At 35.2% G+C, this 24,754-nt stretch overlaps 1 protein-coding gene across 4 annotated transcripts in view; it reads right to left on the bottom strand.

The window, feature by feature from the left end:
- The window catches only part of LOC150095195 (PC-esterase domain-containing protein 1A-like), a 150,012-nt gene that overhangs the window by 60,563 nt on the left and 64,695 nt on the right, over nt 1-24,754 (bottom strand). For all 4 annotated transcript variants that reach the window (XM_090410347.1, XM_090410349.1, XM_090410346.1 and 1 more), the window contains exon 4: nt 2,388-2,608. In XM_090410347.1, the coding sequence (XP_090266473.1) occupies nt 2,388-2,608 (221 nt within the window). The remainder of the gene's footprint in view (nt 1-2,387; nt 2,609-24,754) is intronic.

Here is a 24,754-nt window from a genome sequence, read left to right on the forward strand (position 1 = left end):
TATAACAAAGATCTGTATTTAAGTTTTGTCGATCTGGAAAAGGCACATGACAAGGTGCCAAGAGAGAAGCTATTCAAGACGCTACAGTTATATGGTGTCAATGGGGCATTATATCAAGCAATACTTAGTCTTTATTTGAGTTGTAAGTCAGCAGTTACAATTGAAAGAAGTACAGGAAAATGGTTTAATATTAAACCTGGTGTGAGACAAGGATGTACATTATCCTCTCTGTTATTCATTATCTATATGGATCACATTATGAAGGAAAGTGGTATTAAACATGATATCAGAATTGGAGATGCTAATGTCAGCTCTTTGTTTTATGCAGACGATGTTATACTTCTAAATAAATCCACTACAAGTTTGCAAGATTCCCTGACTAAATTGAATAACTGTTGTAATAAATATGGTATGAAGGTCAGCATTAAAAAGACAAAGACAATGAAAATAGGTAGAATTGTTGAAAATGTCAACTGTGTTGTGAACGGAGATCCTGTGGAACAAGTAAAACATTTCAGCTACTTAGGCACGATTTTTAGTGAAGATGGTAAATTAAATATGGAAATAGACAACAGAATCAACAAAGCTGGTATGGTAGGAATCAATTGAATAAATTTATATGGAATAAGAGAGAAATTAGTCGGAACACTAAATTAGCTATATACAAGACAGTGTTCAAACCAGTTTTAACTTAAGGATCTGAGAGCTGGGTCAGAAGTAAAACACTTGACCAAAGACTAGAGACTGCAGATATGAGTTGCCTGAGAAAGATTAGAGGCATGAACAGATGGCATCAATGGCAATATCATATTAAAAACTAGGATATTAGGAAAGAACTGGATATTGTCAGCATCTGGGAATGCGTCAGCAGAGCTAATCTCAGGTGACTTAAACAGAATGGGTGAGGAAAGATTAGCAAAACAAGTGTTCTCTGCCAGGTTGGCAGGAATTGACCTAGAGGAAGACCAAGATATAGGTGGATTGATATGGTACAATGTGCCTTAGACGATAGAAATATAAGATCTGATAATGTTGGAGTCTTGACAAGTAACAGACTGATTTAGAGGAAAATTGTAGATAGGAAGTTAGTAATGATGTAAATTTTTCATGTAGTACTATCATATCCTGTACACCCCTTGAGGGTATATGTCAGGAATTTGATGATGATCAAATTCATTGATTTAATTCAATACTAACCTTACATGTATATACAGTATGCAAGACATATGTAATAGACAGTGTATTATTTAAAGACAATTGTGATTTTCTCATAAACACAAAATTTAATAACTGTAGTGCACTATAGATATCTTATTCTTCTAGCATCTTTACCCCTTTAGCAGGTGCACAATTTCAATACACTATTGTCCTAAACTTATTTTCACAGCTCACAATATGAATTAGCTTAGTTCAATTAAATGTTTGATAATTTTACATAATGCAGATTTTTTAATACTATTATTTAAAAAACAAAACACAATTATCTTGCAAAGACAAGTCGAAAACCGGATCATGTGAGAGTATATCATGAAAAATGAGTCTGGCTACACTGAGTGCCAGCTACTTTCTTGTTTTCAATAATTTTATTGTCTTTCCTGTTGAATTATTGTTTATAGATAATTTATTTAAATTCACCCTTCATTATGAACAACTAACGAAAAACACACAAACTAAGTTGTGTTGTGGCATACATTTTAAATCCATATTAATGGAAAACATATTTCTATATAATTACATGTAATGTATAGTGAGAATGAATATATTACTTTGTTTTGTCAATGTAACATTTAGTTTTTTTAAACATCTATAACTATATTTATAAAAAGTAGACGGCAGATACATTGAACATTAGATTTTTCTGTGGCTGGTAAATTTAAGTCATATTTCTGGAGTCCTGATCTAGAAGACAATTATTATGAGACTATTAGCCCAACTATCAAGATCTCCACCCCCACCCCCAACAGACACACGCACCATACAGGGTGCTAGATAGAATTGTAGAATGTGCCCTTTAGTATTTTACTGTGCTTATTCTTGTGTCTCTGAAGAGGTTTTAGTGAACAAAGCCACTTAATTATTTTCCTTAGATGTCATGTTATTTCCATTAAAACAGAAAATTCAGAATTTTGGAAATTTTTTTTTAAATGAAACTTTTTAGTAGTCATTTTGACGGTCTTTAATGCTGCATACACTATCTTGCATTATTCTAGAATTAATGCAGAGTAGGCCAGTATTAACAAATTCTGAATTACTGACTCCAGTAAAATCTCAGACTTTCATTCTGAAATCTCAATGGCTATTTAATATTTATCTTGAAGAGTTAGCAAGATTAATGAACAACTTAAGATAAATCTTTAATTTTAATAACAAACAATATATTAACTTACCTACACATATCCCAGAGACAAGAATTAATAATTATGAGATCAGGCATTTCTGATTTCACACGACATAATAAGTCTTCTATATATGGCCCATATACTCTTGTGAGAAAAAAGAATGAAAATTTAAATCCCATTTTGTCATAAACCCGCTCTTCTTTAAAATTTCTGCCATTAGTTGCTGCTCCATGTGAAACAAGATGATCACCATTAAAAGAAATTTGCATCTAAAAATAGCAACAAGAACAAATAAAATGAAGTGACAAACTATGGTGTTTGCTACATTCACAACAAAGATGCTAAATTTTATTAAGTAAAGAAAGAAGTAAAATGGAAGAATAGTTCCTTAAATAAATGGATGTGTGTGAATACAAACACCACAGACAAAAAGAAAATCCTCATGAAGAATGGAATTTAAATTCTAGAAAGAATTTATATGAATATATTCCCAGGCCAATATGTGTTTGTTATAGACTGAGTCAAAATAGAATTTGTCTTAAGCTGAATAAATGCCCTTTGTGTCTAGACAGGATTTGAAGGAGCCAAAGGAAGCAGATAGGGAAAAAAAAATAAACTTAAATTTGTTGAAAACCCAGTCAAGTTTAAAAAGAGATAATAAACAGAAGTATTGACTATTCATATATCAACATCAGGTACTGTCTTATAAGAATAAAAATAAGTAAATAAAGTGTGTGGTATTTCCACCAGATTCACATTTGAGGAATAGGGCATCCTCCCACAATCTTCACCCTGATTAAGTTCATACAAATATATTTTTGTGCATGAATTCCTCTTGCTAGTATATAATAAATTTAGTTTAATCCTTAATCCAAGTGTGAGCAAACAAAGTTTGCACCTGAAAGTATCTTCAGGACTGAGGTAAGGTGGTACACACCAGGGCAACTCGTTGCAAAGGTGGAGCAAGCTACTAATGCTCCTGTCTCAGTATCTCCTATAATGCAAAACACATCTCCTTGCGGATATGTCTAATGTTATGCATTAAGGGAAGGGCCACTACCCAGACTAGTTTCGACCTTTATTGAGGTCTCTTCAGTGGGAGCCAGGCCCAAGCTGAGATACCAGGCAGAAGCATTCGCAGGTCATCTCTACCTATAGAAGTAATTTATTAAAAAGGGTGGCACACCATTTGGCAACTTCTATAGGTAGAGATGACCTGCGAATGCTTCTGCCTGGTATCTCAGCTTGGGCCTGGCTCCCACTGAAGAGACCTCAATAAAGGTCGAAACTAGTCTGGGTAGTGGCCCTTCCCTTAATGCATAACATTAGACATATCTGCAAGGAGATGTGTTTTGCATTATAGGAGATACTGAGACAGGAGCATTAGTAGCTTGCTCCACCTTTGCAACGAGTTGCCCTGGTGTGTACCACCTTACCTCAGTCCTGAAGATACTTTCAGGCGCAAACTTTGTTTGCTCACACTTGGATAAAGGATTAAACTAAATTTATTATATTCTAACCAAGTGAAAAATAAACTTTCAACATCAAAAATCCTCTTGCTAGGCTGGTGGACCAGCAACAGGAATTGATGCATATTACTTTTTTTTTTTAATTTCCCATTTTGTATATATTCTAATAGTCAAATAAAATGGTATGAGCAAAACCTTCAACTCACTTTTACAAAAGAAATTTTGATTACATAACTGCAGTTTGCTACTAATAGCTATAACAACAACAACAAAAAAAAAAAACACCAACAATATTTATTGCAACTATATACTGGCAACTCCAACATTTCAATTTGTACCTTGTTATACTTCCTCCACAATATTTCATTTTAGTGTGAAGGTGAATGGATATAAGTGAAGTATATCAATATACATGGCTAACACAGGAGGCATTTTCACACCTTACCAGAGAACATTAAATCCAGCTGCTCATTAAACATTAAAGGAACCCAAGTTTAAAAAACTAGATCGCTATATCAGAACTAACCAGGAACAGAATAAGGAAAATGAAACTAAAAGAGGAAATACTGAGAATTAGCATCTGGTATATAATATTTCTGATAGAAAAAGAATTAACTGAAGAACATGAAAATCAAAACATTACAATTTATGAAGTATCAGAGACAAAAGAAAAAAAAAAGTAAAGGTATAACACAAATTGGAAACTATATATTAATACATAGTGCAGTAAAAAAACATTAGGAAGTATAGAACGTTAACACAAGAATATTTTAATATTTGGCTAATATTTCAGTCTGAAACTAATAGGCTATCTTCAGTGGCTACATAGGAACAGTTTTTAATAAGGTGGAATACCAACAATTGATCATTCAAAAGTAGAATAAGCTGTGTGATGTTACATTGCTAAGCATTAAAGAGAGGAAAAATTTCATCAGAGTGATGATTAAATTATAGACATTAATTACAATTTCATGTAATAATCTTAATTTATAAATAAGATTAGACTAATGTAGGAATTAAAAGTCTCAATTTAAAAAAAAAAAAATTTTTTTTTTTATTAATGTGTTATCCTGATTAAACTTTCCCATATTTTTGATAAGGATATACAGTCATTTCGATTCAAGTTAGGGCATTGAAGTAAGCTCTCAGCACTCTCTTTGAATAAGTGTTCAAATTTATAGCAACATCTGTGTAGAAGGCGAGTCTTGGACCAGAGGATGTTGTGGCTTGTCTCTATCCCGTGCTGAGTCAATCTAGACTTATCGGATTTGTTGTGCAGAATGTATGATTGATGTTCTTGAATTCTTTTTTCTATAGAGCATCCTGTTTGTCCAAAGCAGGACAGACTGCAATTACAAGAAACTTGATACACACACACACACCATGCAGCGACATAACTGGTTGGTTGGTTGGTTGGTTGGTTTATAGTTTATTTGGCACAAAAACTACAAAGGTCATATTGTGCCGTATACTAAAGGTTACAACATTAGCATTTACAGAAAATTGTAAACAATATATCTGTACAAGAATATAGTTTCACAAAGCAGCATTTCTAGGTAAACAGAACTGCTGCAGAGGGCACAGCAACACACAAGGTCAGAGATTATTACGGTAGTGCAAAAATAGTTAACAATATAAGTTAATACATAATATATGAAACACTAAGCCAACGAATGCAGTATCTACATATATGTAAAATTATAATAGATGCCTTTGTAGCAGTACAAAAATAGGCAAAAAGGGATTATTATACAATATGCATGGATGAAAATTAAATTTAGCAATGCAGTAGAAACAGAATTTAGGATACATATAAACAGAATTACTAGAAAGTACACAAATAGGTAAGATGTCCTACAGCACTACATGATTATTCGAAAAATATAGTAAATAAGATGCACGAAATGTATGTTAAGTGATGCAGTATCTACATATAAACAAAATTACTGCAGAGATTTCAGCAGTACATAAATAGATAACTATAGGTTAACATATGTATATACAAAACAAGTCAAGGAAAGCAGTGTCTACATCTAGTAAGATTATAACAAACATTATACTAATACTTAAAGAGTTGGAAAGGAATTATTATACAGCATTGATGCATAAAATTTAAGTTTAGCATTATGGTATTTACATATTAACAAAATTACAGCAGGGTGATACAAACATACAAGATCAAGGCCCATGGTAATACATAATTAGTCAGATTTAACCTAATGAATAATATACATGTATAAAAGTTAAGTTAAGCAAAAAAAAAGTATTTACATATAAACAAATTTATGGTCAAATGTGTTTGTACAAATTAATTCTTTCTAAAAAATTAAAAACATCATGCAATTTGCCGGAGTCTGCTAGCATTTTCCTGAGTGTATATGGCTTGGTTAGATAGGTGAAAATTTCATTCCTCTCTCGTGTAAATTTTTGACAATCTACCAGAATATGATGAATAGTGAGATGTGTGTTGCATTTTTCACATATGAGAGGGTCATCAGCTCTCAGTAAATGAGAATGCGTAAGGTGACTGTGACCTATGCAGAGCCTAGCAAAGACAACCTCCTCCCGTCTCTTTGTACGTCGACTAGAATGCCAGTGTTTAATTTCAGGTTTAATGTTATATAATTTGTTTGTTGATGTTTCTTGCCATGTTAACTCCCACTGAGCAATTAGCTTTGATCTTATAAGTTGTCTGTAGTCTGTATATGGAACTGTCAAATAGTATGTGGAGAAGGTATGGGCTGATTTAGCAGCTGCATCTGCAGCCTCATTTCCTTCGATTCCGATGTGGCTGGGAATACAGCAGAACTGAACATCGAAATTAAGGATTTTCATTTTGTGAAGCAGGTGTGGATGAGGATTATACATAGGAGAGGAGATAATCTGTAAAGAGCTCAATGAGTCTGTATAAATTATACACTTTTGGTAGCAGTTTTCTTTTATATGCACAAGTGCAAGCTGAATGGCACGTAACTCTGCTGTATAATTACTACAGTCTGGTGGGATCTGATTTGAGATGATAATGTCAAGAAACACAGCAGCACAGCCAACAGAGGTGTTAGTTCTTGAACCATCAGTATATAGATGGGTAAGAAATCAGCGTGTGCTGCTCTATGTGCATTAAACAATTGCAGGTAAATGGATGATGGGGTATAAGATTTCTGTAACTGACAAAGTGAGAGGTTGCAGGATGGTGTGCAAACCTGCTATGGAGAAATGCTGTTATGTTTAGTGTACCTAATGTTGTCAACATTTATACTAACAGCATGCACAGTTTCTTTAATACGCATACCAAAAGGATGTATAGCAGTTTGATGTGTGTGATATTGAGCTTCCCATTGCAGAGAGAAAATACTATTCCACGTAGGGTGATCGGGGAGAGATTTTATTTTTAGGATGTAATTAAGAGACAACTATTTCCGTTGAAGTGAGAGAGCCAGTTCATTTGCTTCTACATAGAGACTTGGAGTGGGTGAGGCACGAAAGGCGCCAGTAACTATCCGTATACCCTGATGATGGATGGAATCCAACCATCATAGGTTACTCTGCCTTGCCAAACCATAGACTTGGGACCCATAATCCAGCTTTGAACGTATAAGTGCATGATAAAGATGGAGCAATGAAGCTCGATCAGCACCCCAACCAGTAGAGGACAGAGTGCGAAGGAGGTTCAAAGTTCTTTTGCACTTTTCTCTTAGTTGACGAATGTGTGCTAGAAATGCGAGTTTTCTGTCAAAAATGAGTCCCAAGAACTTGATTTCTGTAGTTACTGGAATAACAGTAGGTTCCATTCTTAGTTCAGGATCTGGGTGATGAGCACGTTTTTCAATAGAAGTGTACACAGACACTTTTTTTTGTTGAAAACCTAAACCAATTATTAAGAGCCCACCGAGAGACATGATCAATTGCTTGCTGAAGTTGTCTTTCAATTACCCTCATGTTACGTGAACGACAGTAAATTGTGAAGTCATCAACATATAGAACATTGTCTACAGTGGGAGGAAGCTGTTCAATGATTGAGTTGATTTTAATAGCAAAAAGGGTTACACTTAAGACAGAGCCTTGGGGAACACCTTGTTCTTGAAGATAAGGTTGAGATAGCGTACTTCCCACTCTGACTTGGAAAGTTCGCCTGGACAGAAAGTTTTTAATAAATATAGGGAGGTGTCCTTTGAGACCTAAGTTATAGAGGTCTTTTAATATGCCATATCTCCAGGCTGTGTCATAAGCTTTTTCCATGTCAAAGAAAACTGAAACAAGATGTTCTCGCTTCAGAAATGCATCTCTTATACAAGTTTCTAACTGAACTAAATGGTCTAAAGTTGATCAATAAAGTTGTCTATGGAAACCACATTGTGTATTGGAAAGAAGACTATTGCTTTCTAAATACCAGAGAAGTCTGGCATTAACCATTTTCTCTAGTATCTTACAAAGACAGCTGGTCAGAGCAATGGGTCGATAATTATTTGCTTGTGTTGGATCTTGTCCTGGTTTTGGGATAGTAATGACAATTGACGCCAAGAATTTGGAAACTCTTCCTCTGCAAGTATTCTATTGTATAATAAGAGAAGAAGATCCATAGAAGGTGATGGTAGATGTTTTATCATTTCATAATGGATGTCATCAGGTCCTATTGCACTAGGGTGAGATTGTAGGAGAGCCCTTTTTAGTTCCTCCTTGACAAATGGCTGATTATATGGTTGAAGAATGTTGGTAGAAAAATTAAGCGTTTGTTTCTCTTGCTGCTCTTTCAGTATTAAAAATTCTGGAGAATATGAAGCTGTTGCTGAGATTTTAGAAAAAGTTTCTCCCAAAGTATCTGCAATAGCTTTGGGATCAGCAAGAACACTTCCATTATAGTTTAAGGTGGACAAACAATGTGTTACTATATCTGCCTTTCATTTTCCAGATTTTATCCCATACAATTTTTGGACTGGTCATTTAATTAATTGATGTAGTAAATTGGATCCATGATTGTTTTTGACTCTGGCATCTTACAAAACGTGCTTTGGCTCGAGCACATTTGAAAGTCATTAAATTTGATGTGGTGGGGTATCTACGAAATATGCTCCATGCTCTGTGTTGATCTTTTTTGGCTGCCTGACATTCTGGGTTCCACCAAGGCTTTGGATAGACTGGAGATAGAGATGATGTTTTGGGGATGGAGGTTGTTGCTGCCTGGACAATGCATTCTGTTATATATTTTACAGCTTCATTGATAGGTGTTTGCCTGATGGCATCAGCATTCAATTTTGCAAGATGAGAGAAAGTGTTCCAGTCAGCCTGGTCCATTTTCCATATAGGTATCCATGTGGGTGAACATGGTTCCTGTGAAGATATTGTACAAAAGAACAGGAAAGTGATCACTTCCATATATGTTCTCTTCAACGTCCCACATGAGCAGTGGAAGAATGGAAGGGGAACAGATTGTAAGATCAATTGTAGAATATGAGCGGGTAGGCATATGGAAGAAAGTTTTGAGTTTATTATTTAGAAGGGAAAGGTTATTATTATCAAGAATTTTTTCAATGATTCGACCTCGTCTATTAGTGTTGGCGCTACCCCATAGAGTATTGTGACCGTTAAAGTCACCTATTAAAAGTATGGGTTCAGGCAGTTGCGAGATAAAGTTATCAAGATCAATTTCATTTAATTCAGCATTTGGTGGTAAATAAATTGAACATACTGTAATAAGGAATCCCACAGAGAAGCAAATCACTACCGCTTCCAGAGAAGTATTAAGTTGGACCTGATGGAAAGGAGCATGACTGCCCACTAGGATAGCTACTCCTCCATGAGCAGGACCATCTCCAGTTCTATCCTTACGTACAACAGTGAAATTCCTAAAGGTATGGTCCTCATTGGGTCTTAAGTAAGTTTCCTGTAGACAGAAACAGAAAGGTTTGTGTTTCTGCAAAAACATCTTGATATCGTCAATATTCTGGCAGATCCCATGACAGTTCGATTGGAAAAATTTTCCTATTGTTTGGATTTTATTGACTTGTCTGGTTTTCGAGAGGTTGAGGGCTTACCTCTGTCAGATTTATATTTATTCACTGTTTTAGGGAAGTATGGACGGCCAGTGTCCATCTCTTCCTTCGGTAGCGCGTTCAAAACATCAAATGTGTTAGGGACAGTTAGTATGCTTAGTTTGTTTTCAGTGGGTATCGAGGTATCCATTTTTCTGTGCGAGTGTCTGGGGGTTTATCTTTGAGTGAAGTCTCCACCATAATTTTTTTGACAGATGAGTTTTCATTGAATGGGACCATTTTTAAAGTTGTCTCTGGAGTAAGGCTATAGGTCTTGTGATTAATGCACTCAACAGAGAAGCACTTGTGATCGTGTCGATATTATCAGTATCAAATGATGGAATAGACATGCATGTTTGAGTTGCTGTTGGCACTTTTTTGATTGTTACTTTTTCAGCATAAGAGGATCGTAGAACAGGTGTAATGGTGACTAGCTTTCTTTTTGCATCCTGATATGTTATGTTTTGTTCTGTTTTAATTTTTTGTATCTCTTTTTCATCTTTCCATTTCTGACATGCATGAGAGTATGCTGGATGATCTCCCTGACAGTTGACACATTTAGCTTTTTTTTCACAGCAAGATTTATTTTCATGTTCTTTACTACCACATCGGGCACAGGTAGTAGAACCATGCCAGGCAGTTTGGGCATGTCCATATCTTTAACATTTAAAGCATCTCAGCAGGTTAGGGATGTACACTCTAACAGGGCAGCTGAGATATCCTGCTTTTACAGATTTCAGAGGCATAGGTGTATCAAAAGTAAGGATGATGTTCTTGATTGAGACCAGGCAACCATCCCTGCGTATCAGGATGCACCTCACACCGGTCACTCCTTGATCTTTAAGCTCTGAACATATCTCCTCATCAGGAACCTCAAGGCGATCCCATTCTGATATCACTCCTCTACTGGAATTGAGTGTTCTGTGAGGTGTTACTGCAATTTGTATTCCACCCATTGTCGCTGCTCTCGGTAGTTTCTCGGAATGTTGTTTGACATTGTTTCCACAAGGATATCACCAGAACGCAATTTCTTGACAGTTGGGAGATCCTGCCAGTCCTTCTAAACCTTTTTGGATAAAGAAGGGTGACATTTTTCCAATTGGTTTTTCACCTGTTGCATGAATGATTAAAAAGGTTGGTACATTTATGTTAGTATCCGATATCTTTTGTTTCTTACTTCTGTTTCCATATGCTGTGTCTATATTATCAGTACTTGGTTGGGACTTTGTTAGGGTCCCTGAAACATTTGAGGATGAAGAATTCATATTTAAGGAATTTTTAATTCGGCACCAGAGCTCCCCACCCACCACGGAGCCACACATGGATGCCCACTACCTGGCAAGCAAAGACTGCGCTGAGGAGTGGAACGCCAGGGCTACCCTGGACGCTATACCAGCACTGCAGCAGGTCTAGGATCCCGACCCCAGACCATGGGGTGAGAGACTTACTGCAACACCGTTGACCCTTGCAGGCAAGCCCACTAGCTGATTGATCCTGGCTGGGCCATCCAGGACCACCGGTCTTGCCGAAGCAGGGGCCAAAGTAATGCAAGACTACCAGGATCCCCCTTTCCGGATGTCCACGGGGCGCACTGTACGGAAAACACGGCGACAAGGCATTGGATCCCAGTGATGGTGGTCTGGAAAAAGGATAGTGAAAAAGACTCAGAAGAAGTAGAACAAAGAATACGGGAAGAAAAGCAAAGAAAACGAGGAAGAATGAAAAGGGCCAGTACCATCACTGGGAGGTCCCCTCCACCACGAACAGGTGCCCCACATGAGGGGGGGCATAGTTGAGCGTTTATCTTTAGAAGAGGGGAAATAGGTGGATATTATGTTAATAGGTATATAAGTGGCTGTTAAATCATATTTCTTCAGAATTTTTGAAATTGGTTCTGAAATCCCAGAAATATATGGAATTGGAACTCTACGTGTTGATTCTTTGTTGTTCTGGATTGGATTGTAGGAATTGAACAGATGCTGAATACTTTTTTCGGAGAAGCCATTTAATTTCATGTGATGTTTGATAGTTGAAAGTTCTTTCTGTAATTCATGAGGAGTTGAACAATTAGTGCTAGCTCGTTGGATTAAACATTTTATGATTCCTGTTTTTTGATAAGGATGATGAGCAGATTGTTTGAGAATATAACGTCCAGTGAAAATGGGTTTTCTGTAAACTGTTGTTGTTAGAATACCTGAGGGTGAACGGATAAGGAGGATGTCTAAAAAGGATAACTTGTCTTTTTCAATCTCCATGGTAAACTTAATACGAGGATGTAAGGAAATGATTCTGGAACTGAAAAATGGAATCTCTGTTATGAGGCCATACTGAAAAGATGTCTATATATCTCACCCAAAAGGATAGTTGAGGGAAAAAATGGAATCTCTGTTATGAGGCCATACTGAAAAGATGTCTATATATCTCACCCAAAAGGATAGTTGAGGGAATATAGATGAAAACAGGACGTCTTGTAGACGTTCCAAATAAAAGTGGCTAGAGCAGGTAAAAGTGGACTTCCCATGGCCATTCCTTCCACTTGGTTGTAGAATTTGTTTTGACACAAGAAATATGCAGAGTGCATCACAAAATCAAATAATTCAAATTTGATCAAAATCAAATCAAATCCACATCAAATTCAAAATTCAATTCAAATAAAAAAAAATCAAATAATATCTTGTGGGAATTTTATAATATCTTGGACATCTAGAAAACATCCTGTTTTCATCTATATTCCCTCAACAATCCCTCAAGGTCCTCGCCACATGTCATTACACCCATAGTCAAGCATGGGTCACATCACAGTAGTCAACCTCCTTGATTTTGTGTGTCATCTCCTATCAAGGAGGTTGACTACCGTGATGTGACTCATGCTTGACTACTGGCATAATGACATGTGGCGAGGACCCTGGGAATAGTTCAGAGGAAGGGAAATCAAAACTAGCAATAGACAAAATAGAAACATAAACAGACAAAATACATAAAATGGATATAATAATATTTGGAGATTTAAAAGTAAAAATTGGCAATATGGTTATTCCAAGTATAAACCAGAGTTAACAAAGAACTAATCAATGAATATGAAATAAACCTGCCATAGTTTTGTATGAAAAATGAATTCAGAATAAATAATACTTTGGTTATAACATACATTAAAATGAGAGAATACAAGAGTGCAAAAATCTTGATTGCATTGTAACTAGAAAAATCATGCCAAAAAAAAAAATTGATGTAAAGTTTGAAGATTGGCAGATACATGAACCAACCATAAGTTAGTCCTTGGTAAAATAAAACTATCAAAGAATAAACAAACATAACATATATACAGTTAGAGAGAGAAAACAAAATATAGGATAGAATTACTCCAGGATGAAAGTATAAGGTACACATACAAGAGAAGATTGTTAGATAAACTGAAAACATTAAAAGACAAAAACAAATAGTAAAAGAAACATGGACAACCATTAAAGACATTATACACGAAGCAGCAAAAGAAGCATTAGGAGAAAAAAAACAATTACTACAAAAGCTAATCAGAGATGAACAACATGGTTTAAAGAAAAGGTACAAAGTTCAGTGAAAGAAAAGATAAACCATATTGGAATAACTATTCCAAAGAAATAGAAAACGATTTTTATGGTACTCAAAGAAGAATTTGGAGAATACAAACTCAGAAGAAAGAATTAAATGAAAGTATAAAGCTGACAACTATTGGATTGGATAAATGGAAAGTTTATTTTCAAAATCTATACACAGAAAAGAACAAAGCTAATATAATCAACGCTAATGATATTTACGAAGGGGATAATGTAATTTTTGAAATAACAGAAAATGATATTGAACAAACTCTTAAAGAACTTAAAGAGAAAATCAGCTGGAATAAATAAGATACAGAATGAACAGAATATGGAAGCGAAACAATTAGCAAAGGAGCTGTCATATTCTAAATATAGCATTTAAAGAAAGAAAAATACCAAATGACTGGTGAAAGAGCTTAACAATACCAATCTTTAAGAAAGGAGGTAGGACAAATCCAAATTATGCACTGCATAATTTAATGTTTTTAATACAATAAGCAACAAGGATTTAAGAAAAATAGATAGGCAATAGATGCAATATTTATATTAAAGCAAATAAGAGAAATTAATGGATTACAACCTCATTAAATGTGCTTTATTAATTTAATGAAAATTTTTGATAGAATACATGTAGAGAGACTTATACGCTGGTTAAACATGATAACTAATAATTAAGGAATTGACAGCGTATACTAGAAATATAAATTAAATAAACTTTAATATATATTTTCTGATATTTCGGCAAACGTCACGTTGCCATCTTCTTGGGAACTTAATACAAAGACACGTGCACACAAGTACTACATAACAGCAAATGAGAACCGAAGCTAGGAAGCTAACGTTTTCCTAAAGTCCTGATGGTGCTCCCTGGCAGGCTATATTGGTAGTTCTTGGCCTTTGGGCTGAAGTTCTTCTGATAAATGTTTCCCAAATTTGGGACAGTCTCATGCATCCAAATTTGTTGAGGTTTGGCATGTTCCTAAGGGCTGAGGCTGATTACTGTGGCTGTACTGGTGAAATCAGACGTAATCCTTGTGTTCTGAGATTCTGATATTTGCTGTCCTGCCTGTTTGGCCAAAGTAGGACAATTTACAGCTGCAAAGGACCTGTTATACACCAGATAGGTATAGTGGAAGTGGTTGGTCTTAAAAAAACATGACTTGACCACTTGTTACAGATCACACAGAAAATTGGCATCCCTTATCTGCTCCACTAAAGACCAACCACTTCCCCTAGACCTACCTGGTGTATACCAGGTCCCTTGCAGCTGTAAATTGTCCTACTTTGGCCAAACAGGCAGGACAGCAAATATCAGAATCTCAGAACACAAGGATTACATCCGATTTCACCAGTACAGCCACTCTGGGCTTGCAGACCACGCTCTAGATACTCACCACAGAATAAGATGGAAGAAAGCCACAGTAATACACCGCAGCAAGTTCAAATATGAAAGACTATTCATGGAATCAGCCTCAGACCTTAGGAACATGCCAAACCTCAACAAATTTGGATGCATGAGACTGCCCAAAATTTGGGAAACATTTATCAGAAGAACTTCAGCCCAAAGGCCAAGAACTACCAATATAGCCTGCCAGGGGGCACCATCAGGACTTTAGGAAAACGTTAGCTTCCTAGCTTCGGTTCTCATTTGCTGTTATGTAGTACTTGTGTGCATGTGTCTTTGTATTAAGTTCCCAAGAAGATGGCAACGTGACATTTGCCGAAATATCGGAAAGTATATATTAAAGTTTATTTAATTTATATTTCTAGTATACGCTGTCAATTCCTTAATTATTAGTTATCATGATAGAATACAATTAGAAGACATAATAACCAGATTAAAAATAAGAAAATACCAAAACAAATGTTAGAACTAATTAAGAATACACACACAAAAATAATGACATATCTATTGTAAATACGGAACAAGGACAGACTGAAGAAATTAAAATAACCAAAAGGAATTAAACAAGGTGATTAAGTCGTGCCTTATTTAATTTAGTATTGGATGAAATAATAAAAGTAAACAAAAATAAAAGAAAATGCAGAATACGGATTAAAAATGAAAAATTAAGAATAACTGGATATCTTGGTGATACATTATTGAATGTATTTAACGATCGTACTAGCATCAAATGAAGATGACCTACAAAGATTGTTAAATACATTCAATAATGCAGCAGAAAAGAAAAATATGAAGATAAACAGAAAAAAACTAAACCAATGACAGTTTCCAAGGAACTCATAAGATGCAAATTAGAAATTAAAGGGAAAATAATTGAACAAGTTAGAAAGTAAATATTAAGATAAGATAAATAAGATTAAGTAAACAGTAAGACAATAAATATTTAGGAATAAAAGTAAACAATTATGGCATCACACAAAAAGAAGTGCAAGAACAAGCAATAAAAGATAGAATATTTTCTGAATGTCTACAGTCTCATCTGTAAGAATAAGAATATAAGCAGAGATACAAATATAAGAATCTATAAAGGAGTAATCAGACCAGTAATAACATATGCAGCAACTACAAAAATTAGATAAATGAATGAAACCACTCAGATGAAAGCATTAAGAAAAATTGGAGGTGATTGCATTCCTCTTGAAAATATTCAAGAGGAATGCAATCAGGAGTGCAATCTGAAAACCAGTTGGACTAGATATTTGACCAGAAATGCTCAAGTATGGCAGTATAAAAGTTTCACAATGTCTGCATTAAATAATTCAGAAGGGTCAGAAAGTTGAATTGTAGATGACTGGAGTAAAGCTTTTATAGAAATGATCTATGGGGAGTGGGCATGAGAATCCAGAGGAATTTCCCTACTAAGTGTTCCAGGTGAGATTTCATCATCATCAAATTCCTGCCATGTACCCTCAAGGAGTGTACAGGATATGATAGTACTACATGAAAAATTTACATTACTAACTTCCTATCTACAATTTTCCTCCAAATCAGTCTGTTACCTGTCAAGACTCGGACATTATCAGATCTTATATGAAGGTGATCTGAAAAGTTCTCAGCCTTGACCATGGTTGTTGATGCTATTGTTTTTTTTTTTTTTTTTTTTTTCTAGGCTGGTACATCTGTCATAAGCATCCATGTGAAATTGCAAGTCATTCTATCAAGTAGTTTGCTTTATACAGCTGTCTGAAGCAAAAGTGTTGTCTAATATCCCTTGAAATGGATAAAATTGAATATCATGTGGTTATAAAGTTCTTTGTAAAAGAAGGTTTAACGCCAAAAGAAATTCATTCCAATTGCATAAAAGTTTATAGACACTCGACTCCTTCGCTTTTGACAATTAAAAAATGGGCTGCCGAGTTTAAACATGGCCGTACCAGCCTTGAAGATGATCCACATGAAGGACGTCCAAAAAGTGTAACAGAGTGTAACAACACCAGAAATCATTGATCAAGTGCACATGGTAATGGATGACCGGAGAGTCCAAGTGCGTGAAATTGCTGAGACTATAGGCATTTCAAAAGAACATGTAGGATATATTTTGCATGAAAAATTGCATATGAAAAAGCTTTGTGCAAGATGGGCACTGCACTTACAGCAGACCAAAAATGCACTCGCATGAAAATCTCTGAAGAGTGCTTGGAGCATTTTAACGAGAATAAAACTGATTTTTTAGTTGATTTTTTTTACTATGGATGAGACATGGATTCATCATTACACACCAGAATCCAAACAGCAGTCAAAACAGTGGACAAAAGCCAGTTGTTGAGTGCCAAAAAAAGAAGTCTGTTCCATCAGCAGGAAAAGTCATGGCATCAGTGTTTGGGGATGCTAAAGGCATTTTGTTTATTAATTATCTTGAAAAGGTTAAACAATAAATGGGGAATATTATTCTGATCTTTTAACCAGATGAGACAAAAAAGTTCAAGAGAAAAGACCCGGTTCGCAGAAGAAAAAAATCATCTTTCATCAGAACAATGCACCTGTCTACCAAAGTGTTCTGGTAATAGGAAAATTAAGGGATCTGCACTATGAATTGTTGAAAGTTTATTTTTCACTTGGTTAGACTATAATAAATTTAGTTTAATCCTTTATCCAAGTGTGAGCTAATGCATAACATTATACATATCCACAAGGAGATGTGTTTTGCATTATGGGAGATACTAAGAGAGGAGTGATGTTAGCTTGCTCCACCTTTGCAACGAGTTGCCAGGTGTTATACTACCTTACCCCAGTCCTGAAGATACTTTCAGGCACAAACTTTGTTTGCTCACACTTGGATAAAGGATTAAACTAAATTTATTATTATGCACTATGAATTGTTGGAACATCCACTCTATTCGACAGATTTGGCTCCCTCTGACTTCTATCACTTCCCAAAACTAAAACTCTTCCCCACTGGTCAGCGATTTTCTTTGAATCAAGAGGTGACCACAGCTGTAGAGGGGTTTTTTGCAGATCTTACTGAGAACCACTACAGGGATGGGATAATGGCGCTGGAGCATCGCTGGAATAAATGTATTAGTCTTAAGGGAGATTATGTTGAAAAATAAAAATAATTTTGAAATTATAAATTCGTTTTTTCATTGTTAGGCCAAGAACTTGTCAGACCACCCTCGTATTTCTATTTTCCAAGACACTTTCTACTGTATCACCTATATTCTTGGTCTTCCTCAAGGTATTTTTCCTGACAACCTGGCAGAGAACACTTGTTTTGCTAATCTTTCCTCGTCAATTCTGTTTAGGCGACCATACCACCTGAGATTAGCTCTGCAAATACATTCCTGAATGCTGACAATGTCAAGTTCTTTCCTAATATCCTTGTTTTTAATATGATATTGCCATTGATGCCATCTGTTCACGCCTCTAATCTTTCTCAGGCCTCTCATATCTGCAGTCTCTAGTCTTTGGTCAAGTGTTTTACTTCTGATCCTGCTCTCAGACCTATAAGTTAAAATTGGTTTCAACACTGTCTTGTATACAGCTAATTTAGTGTTTTGTCTAATTTCTCTCTTATTCCATATAAATTTATTCAGTTGACTTTCTACCATACTGGCTTTGTTGATTCTGTTGTCTATTTCCATATTTAATTTACCATCTTCACTAAAAATTGTGCGTAAGTAGCTGAAATCTTTCATTTGTTCTACAGGTTCTCCATTCACAATGCAGTTGACATTTTCAATGATTCTGCCTATTTTCATTGTCTTTTTATTGCTGACCTTCAATACCATATCTACTACAACAGCTATTCGATTTAGTCAGGGAATCCTTGCAGACTTGTAATTTATTTAGAACCTTGGATTTATTTAGAAGTATAACATTGTCTGCATAAAGCAAAGAGCTGACATTAACATCTCCAATTTTGATATCAGGTTTAATACCACTTTCCTTCATAATATGATCCATACAGATAATGAATAACAGAGGGGGATAATGTACATCCTTGTCTGACACGAGATTTAACATTAAACCATCTTCTTGTACTTCCTTCAATTCTAACTGCTTTCTTACAACTCAAATAAAGACTAAGTATTGTTTGGTACAGTGCCCCATTGAAACCATATAACTGTAGCATACTAAATAGCTTATCTCTTGGCACCTTGTCATATGCCTTTTCCAGATCTACAAAACTTAAATATGGATCTTTATATATTCCCATGATTTCTCAACTATTTGTCATAAAGTGAAGATCTGATCCTGACAGCCTCTATTTGGCCCGAATCCAGCTTTTTCTTACAAAGCTTTTCTTTGACAATCCTTCTCAATTGTTTCTCAAGTATACGTGCATAAATCTTACCAGAAACACTCAGTAGAGAAATACCCAGTGGTGAGCTATAAGGGGCTCACGCTAGCCCTTTGTTAAATTTTTCTCAAATTTGCGAGCCCCTTGTTCTTTTTTAAAAAAAATTTTTTTGAAGCATATTAAACAACAAACTCATAGGGTAACCTAATAAACATTAGTCTATTCAGCAGTGTATAGATTATTTGGAATTACTGTTTCAACTCCTCTATAACGAATGCACCCAAGTTTGAAAATAAAATAAGTGCATGTGCTATCTTTATCCTTCTAGTAGCCAATCAATTAATAAAAGTTTTTGTGTGGCTTTTTTTTTTTTCTCGATGATGCGAGTCCTTTGTTAAAATTTCCATAGTTCACCACTGGAAATACCTCTGTAATTCTCACATTCAGTTTTATTTTCCTTTTTATATATTGGTACTATGAGAGCTCTACTCTAATCATCTAGAATTCGTCCATCTGTCCAGGCCTTCTGAACTATCTAGTGCAGCCACTGTAAGAATTTTATATCTCCATACTTGAGCATTTCTGGTTGAATATTATCTACTCCTGCTGCATTTTCACATTTCAGGCTTTTGATGGCTTTTTCTACTTCAAGTATGGATATGTATTCCTGACTGCATGCCTGTTCAGTGTTTTTTTTACCACTGTGCTATCACTACTTGTCTCATTTAGCAATTTTTCAAAGCAATTTTCAATTACTCCATATTTCAAGGATATCTTTCTTCACCATTTTTATGTCATCTTTATCATCTCTAATTCTTTTTACAGCACTCTTTCCTCCATTTCTGAGCTTCTTCAACAACCTCCAGAATATTTTGCCACCTTCTTGATATTTCTTTTCTATGTTCTTACCAGATTTGAAATTGACAGCTGCTCAACTTTTATTCACTTGAAAACTTTCTTATATGTTCTTCTTTTCAGTATGAAATTCAATTTTATCCTGCTCAAGACTAAATACTGATCACTTCCAATTTCAAATCCTCTGTACACTCTTGGTGTCCTGCACCAGCAAGAAAACATCAACAATAACATAGTTAATGACACTTTTCTTATTCCTTGCCTCTTCTCTCCATGTGAATTTGTGCACATTTTTATGTTGGAACATGGTGTTAGTAATAATCAGTCCATGTCCTGAGTAGAAATCCAACAGGTATTTGCCATTATTATTAGCTTTGCTATTTCTCCAAATTTTCCCAAAATATTTTTGTATGTCTGAGAATCATTTCCTATGCTGCTATTTAGATCCCCAACAAGCACCAAAGGGACACAAATAAGGGTCATTCTGATATTTGCCCACATCATTCTACTTGAGACTGCCTGCCATTCAAGAAGATTAGCCTCATATTTAGTGTTGAATACTATGGCTACTCCTTTTCCTTGATTGTCATTGCTCAGAAAGATCTCACCAGTGTTTGTCTTTTTATGTTTCGGTCACCCCTATTATGTCAATCTGGTACTTATCCTAATTTCTCAGCTACTCCATTTCTTTGCCATTCAGGCTTCTTATGTTGATAGTACCGATCTTGAACTTTAATGATGTTGAGTTGGGGTGTGTTTTAAGATTTGTTCAAGTAGCTGATTTTTCACTGTTTGCCCTGGTTCCCTGGCAGAAAACAACAGGGGTCTGGTTTAAACAGGCAAACGCCCCAGTCGGCATGAAATTCTGTCATGTTCTACCATCATTTTATATTAAGTCAAGAAGAATACAATTTGGTCAGCTAAATCCCAAATTGCCAGCCCAGCCTCGTTCATTCAGTATCCAGGTAGATACCTAACAGGGTGCACCACAAGAAAATGAATAATGGACATTAGGTCAGAAGCCCTGATCGGTTCTCTACATTCCTTTAAAGGCTATGTGGAGGTCTCCTCTCAGTTATACAGCTTTGACCCTTAAGCATCCCCAGATGAGATTTATGCATGCAGTTTGAGTAAAGGTTAAGAAAAGAGTAGAGGCTGTGAAAGAGAAACATGCAGAAAAACAAGCTGAATACAGGATAAGAGATTATCAGGATCAGATTTTTATTTGAAAACAAATAGTTGAGAAACCTGCAAATGTAACAAGAATTTGTATTTATTTTGTACACTTAAATGAACATGACAAGAGAAAAGCTGCTCAAAATGCTACAATTGGATGGTATAAACTGGGCATTATATAGAGAAATACATCTATACTTACGCTGTTAGTCAGCAGTGGAAACTGCTGTCTCCACTTTAATTAAATACCTATATAGATCACAGTATGAAGTAAAGTGGCAGTGAAGGAAACCTGTTCATTTTTAGTGAAGATAACAAATCAAATATGGAAATGGACAACAAAATAAAGGAAAGTTAACAGAATAAATATTAGAGAGAAATTAGTCAAAACAGTAAACTAGCTATATACAAGACAGTGTTCAAATCCATTTTAACTTATGAATTCAGAAGCTAGGTTAGAAATAAAAAAGTTGATCAAAGAGTAAAGACCACTGATTAAAAAGAAATTAGGGAAGTGACCAATAGCAGAATCACATTAAAGTAAAAATATTAAGAAGGAATTTGACAATTTTAACATACTGGAATGTGTAAGAACAGCTAATCTAAGTTGGCATGATCATATGATTAAACATAATGGAAGAGTAAAGGTCAGCTAAAGAGGAGGTCAATGTCAATAAAGACCCAGCAGAACACAAAAATACGGGTGGACTGATGCAGTACAAAGTGCCTTACTGCATCTGTCAATATTGGAGTACTCATAAATAAGATTAATTAAAAGAAAAATTACAGATATACGGATAATAATGTAAACTTATATAGCACTATTATAGTATCCTGTATCTTTTTAGGGTAGATATCAGGAAGATATCATTATGTGTGTGACTCTACAGATGAGATTTGTAGAGTCACACAAAAATTTGTAAAACTGGTAATTTTAGTTACTTTGGGAACTCTGAAAGTCTGCAGGTATTAGAAAGAGATAAACATATGGATTGTATTAAGATTCCATCAGATAAATCTGGTCTTGCCACCAAATGCATGTCCACTAGTCAACACCACTAGAAAGCCTCTCTGGTCCATGGACGAACTCTCTTCAGGTGCCCTGCCATCAACACCTGACATGTATAGAGAATACTGGTCCAACAATCTCCCAACAAACGGCTTCTTGGTAGAAGATCCCTGTGCTCTGCAGCCTGGTTTTGCTCTTCCTAGGAAGATTTGGTCATCAATCAACAGGATCAGAACTAACCAGGGCAGATGTGGCTATCTACTACATAAATGGAGGCTGTTAGACCACCTTTATTGCGATTGTTCTCCCGTCAACCACATTGACCTGTAGTTGGTATGGTGGTGGCGGTGGTTATGGAGAAAACAGAAGATCAAGGTCCCGTTTCACCACGAAGACGTTATTCTTGTAGTCACTCTCATAGTCCTCGAAGTATCAGCAGAACTCCTCATGCTAGATGACGGAAAGTGAAATGGGTTTTCTCTAATGGATCAAGATTTTCACACAAGTCACAACTGCTCTCTAATAAAACCTCGGATACAGCTACATTTGTGTTATGATGTGTTGAGAGAACATGCAGTCTTGTCATATTTGGTGCAGTAGGACGATAATTTTCCCTAGCTTGACTATAACAAATTACTTTTGCTATTTTTAAAAAAAGAAGACTTGGAAAGCAGTTTGTGCCTTTTATGTAATGAAATTTTATATGTTAAGATTTTCATCATTTGTTTCTGAAGATTGTGATTGTACATTTCACTTGCCAGTTTCACAAACCCATATGAGTAAATAAATAAATCATCTGACAAAGGTTAAAGAGAATCACTCTGGTACCAAAAGATTAGTACCAATATAAATATCTCATTAAATAACCCAGAAAGCTTGTGCATTATTAACTTAATTTAGATTTAAAAGAAAACAAAACTATACACACATTTCCAAAATGAAAATGTTTCATTAACAATTTCCATATATGCTTTTCTAAGTCAAAGCTCCACATTCTGGGCACCCATGCTTTATCCTCTAGATCTTTTCTAATCCAAATTCCTTGTTTCAAGCCACTCAAATATTATTTCAAAACTAAACGCAGGTCTCTTTCATTGTTAATTCTTTCAAAATTTTCATTTTATCTCTATCAGTGCAAACTCTTAACAGCAACCAGTATGTGATGTGCTACAATATTCCATTACTCTTTTCAGATATAAGATATTCTGAACATCAGATTTGATTTTGAACAGGCATGCTAGTTGAAACACCAACGAAACTCAAGTTTTAATAAAGACTGATTTTATTCTATTACATATGCATCATCCAGTTTAGTTTTGAATACCATATTATACTTTATAATTTATTAGTCCAAAAGATTTCTAAGCCCTAAAATCTTAATAATGCCATTCTATCCACTGCCTGAAAAATGAAAGAAAAATTTTATTACTGGGCATAAACATGATTTTTCATCAATGAATTACTTGTTTTAAGCCTAATGGTAAAATTCCTAATATAAATAATGCTGACCATTTACAGAGATCTCTAAAATTACAGCTTTTTAAATCCTCAAAATGTTGAAGTTTCTGGTAGCAATTGGATACTAGTTTGCTATTTTTCATTCAACATAAATCACAGAAATAAGCCTAATATACTCCAATAAACGTGTAGAAAGGCTTATATGTTCGTCGTACATGTTGATTAATTTTTAACGGTAAAGATAACACAGATTGATAAGAAAAATAACTATTTATTAACTTATTGCTGATATTTCGCAGGTATCCAGCATCTTCAGAGCACAAAAACAGTTTTTCACAGTACCCGAGACAACAATCCGGTATAACAATAGGACTAGTTTGAACAATTGGAATGTACCACATAAAAACTAAAGTCCTAATTAGGTGCCATCTACATTGTTAAAAAGAGAGAGAGAGAGAGAGAAAGCAGGTATTAATTAGGTGTTAAGATGACTGTCTCCCAAATCTTTGGCAAATTTATACATCCATACTTGTTAAGGTTTGGAATATGTTTCAAGGCTTCTGTTGATTCCAGGAACAATCTCTCTGACTTATGACAGCTTCTGTGTAGCACTTTTGTTGTTGTTTTTTACCAACTGATCCTGTGTGCAAGGGGTATCCAAGGCAGGGTCTGCTAGAGTTTGTCTTCCCTCCCCCATTAAGCGTAATCTCTTCTTTATTCTCTTGTTTCTCTTTACAGCTCTTTAACAATTCAATCCTCCCACAATCAACCCTAAAATGACCACAGCTACAAGTCTCTTGCACCAACAAGCAAGTCAGTTAAGTGACCTTTTCTTCATATAACTTCAAATTTAACCATGTATTCTGACAGACCACTCTGAAATATGACCTCAATAAGACAATAGTAAAACAAATTATTTCAAAATAATGAATGCATTATCTAGATTTGATATTGCTCTGTTGCCTGATATTATATTTTATCACCTGAATATAATATAAGGCAAGACTATATTATACTTTATAACTAATTATACAAAATGAGTGATAAGAAGTGCTTACACCATAATCAACACAAATGTCATAACTTTGGTCAGCCACACAAGCTGACTGATTCTACAATGACTGTCAAAACAGACAAAA

This window comes from Typopeltis vanoorti, chromosome 20 (assembly GCF_054136105.1).
Source record: "Typopeltis vanoorti isolate ZY-2024b chromosome 20, IOZ_Tvanoo_1.0, whole genome shotgun sequence".
Taxonomy (NCBI): domain Eukaryota; kingdom Metazoa; phylum Arthropoda; class Arachnida; order Uropygi; family Thelyphonidae; genus Typopeltis; species Typopeltis vanoorti.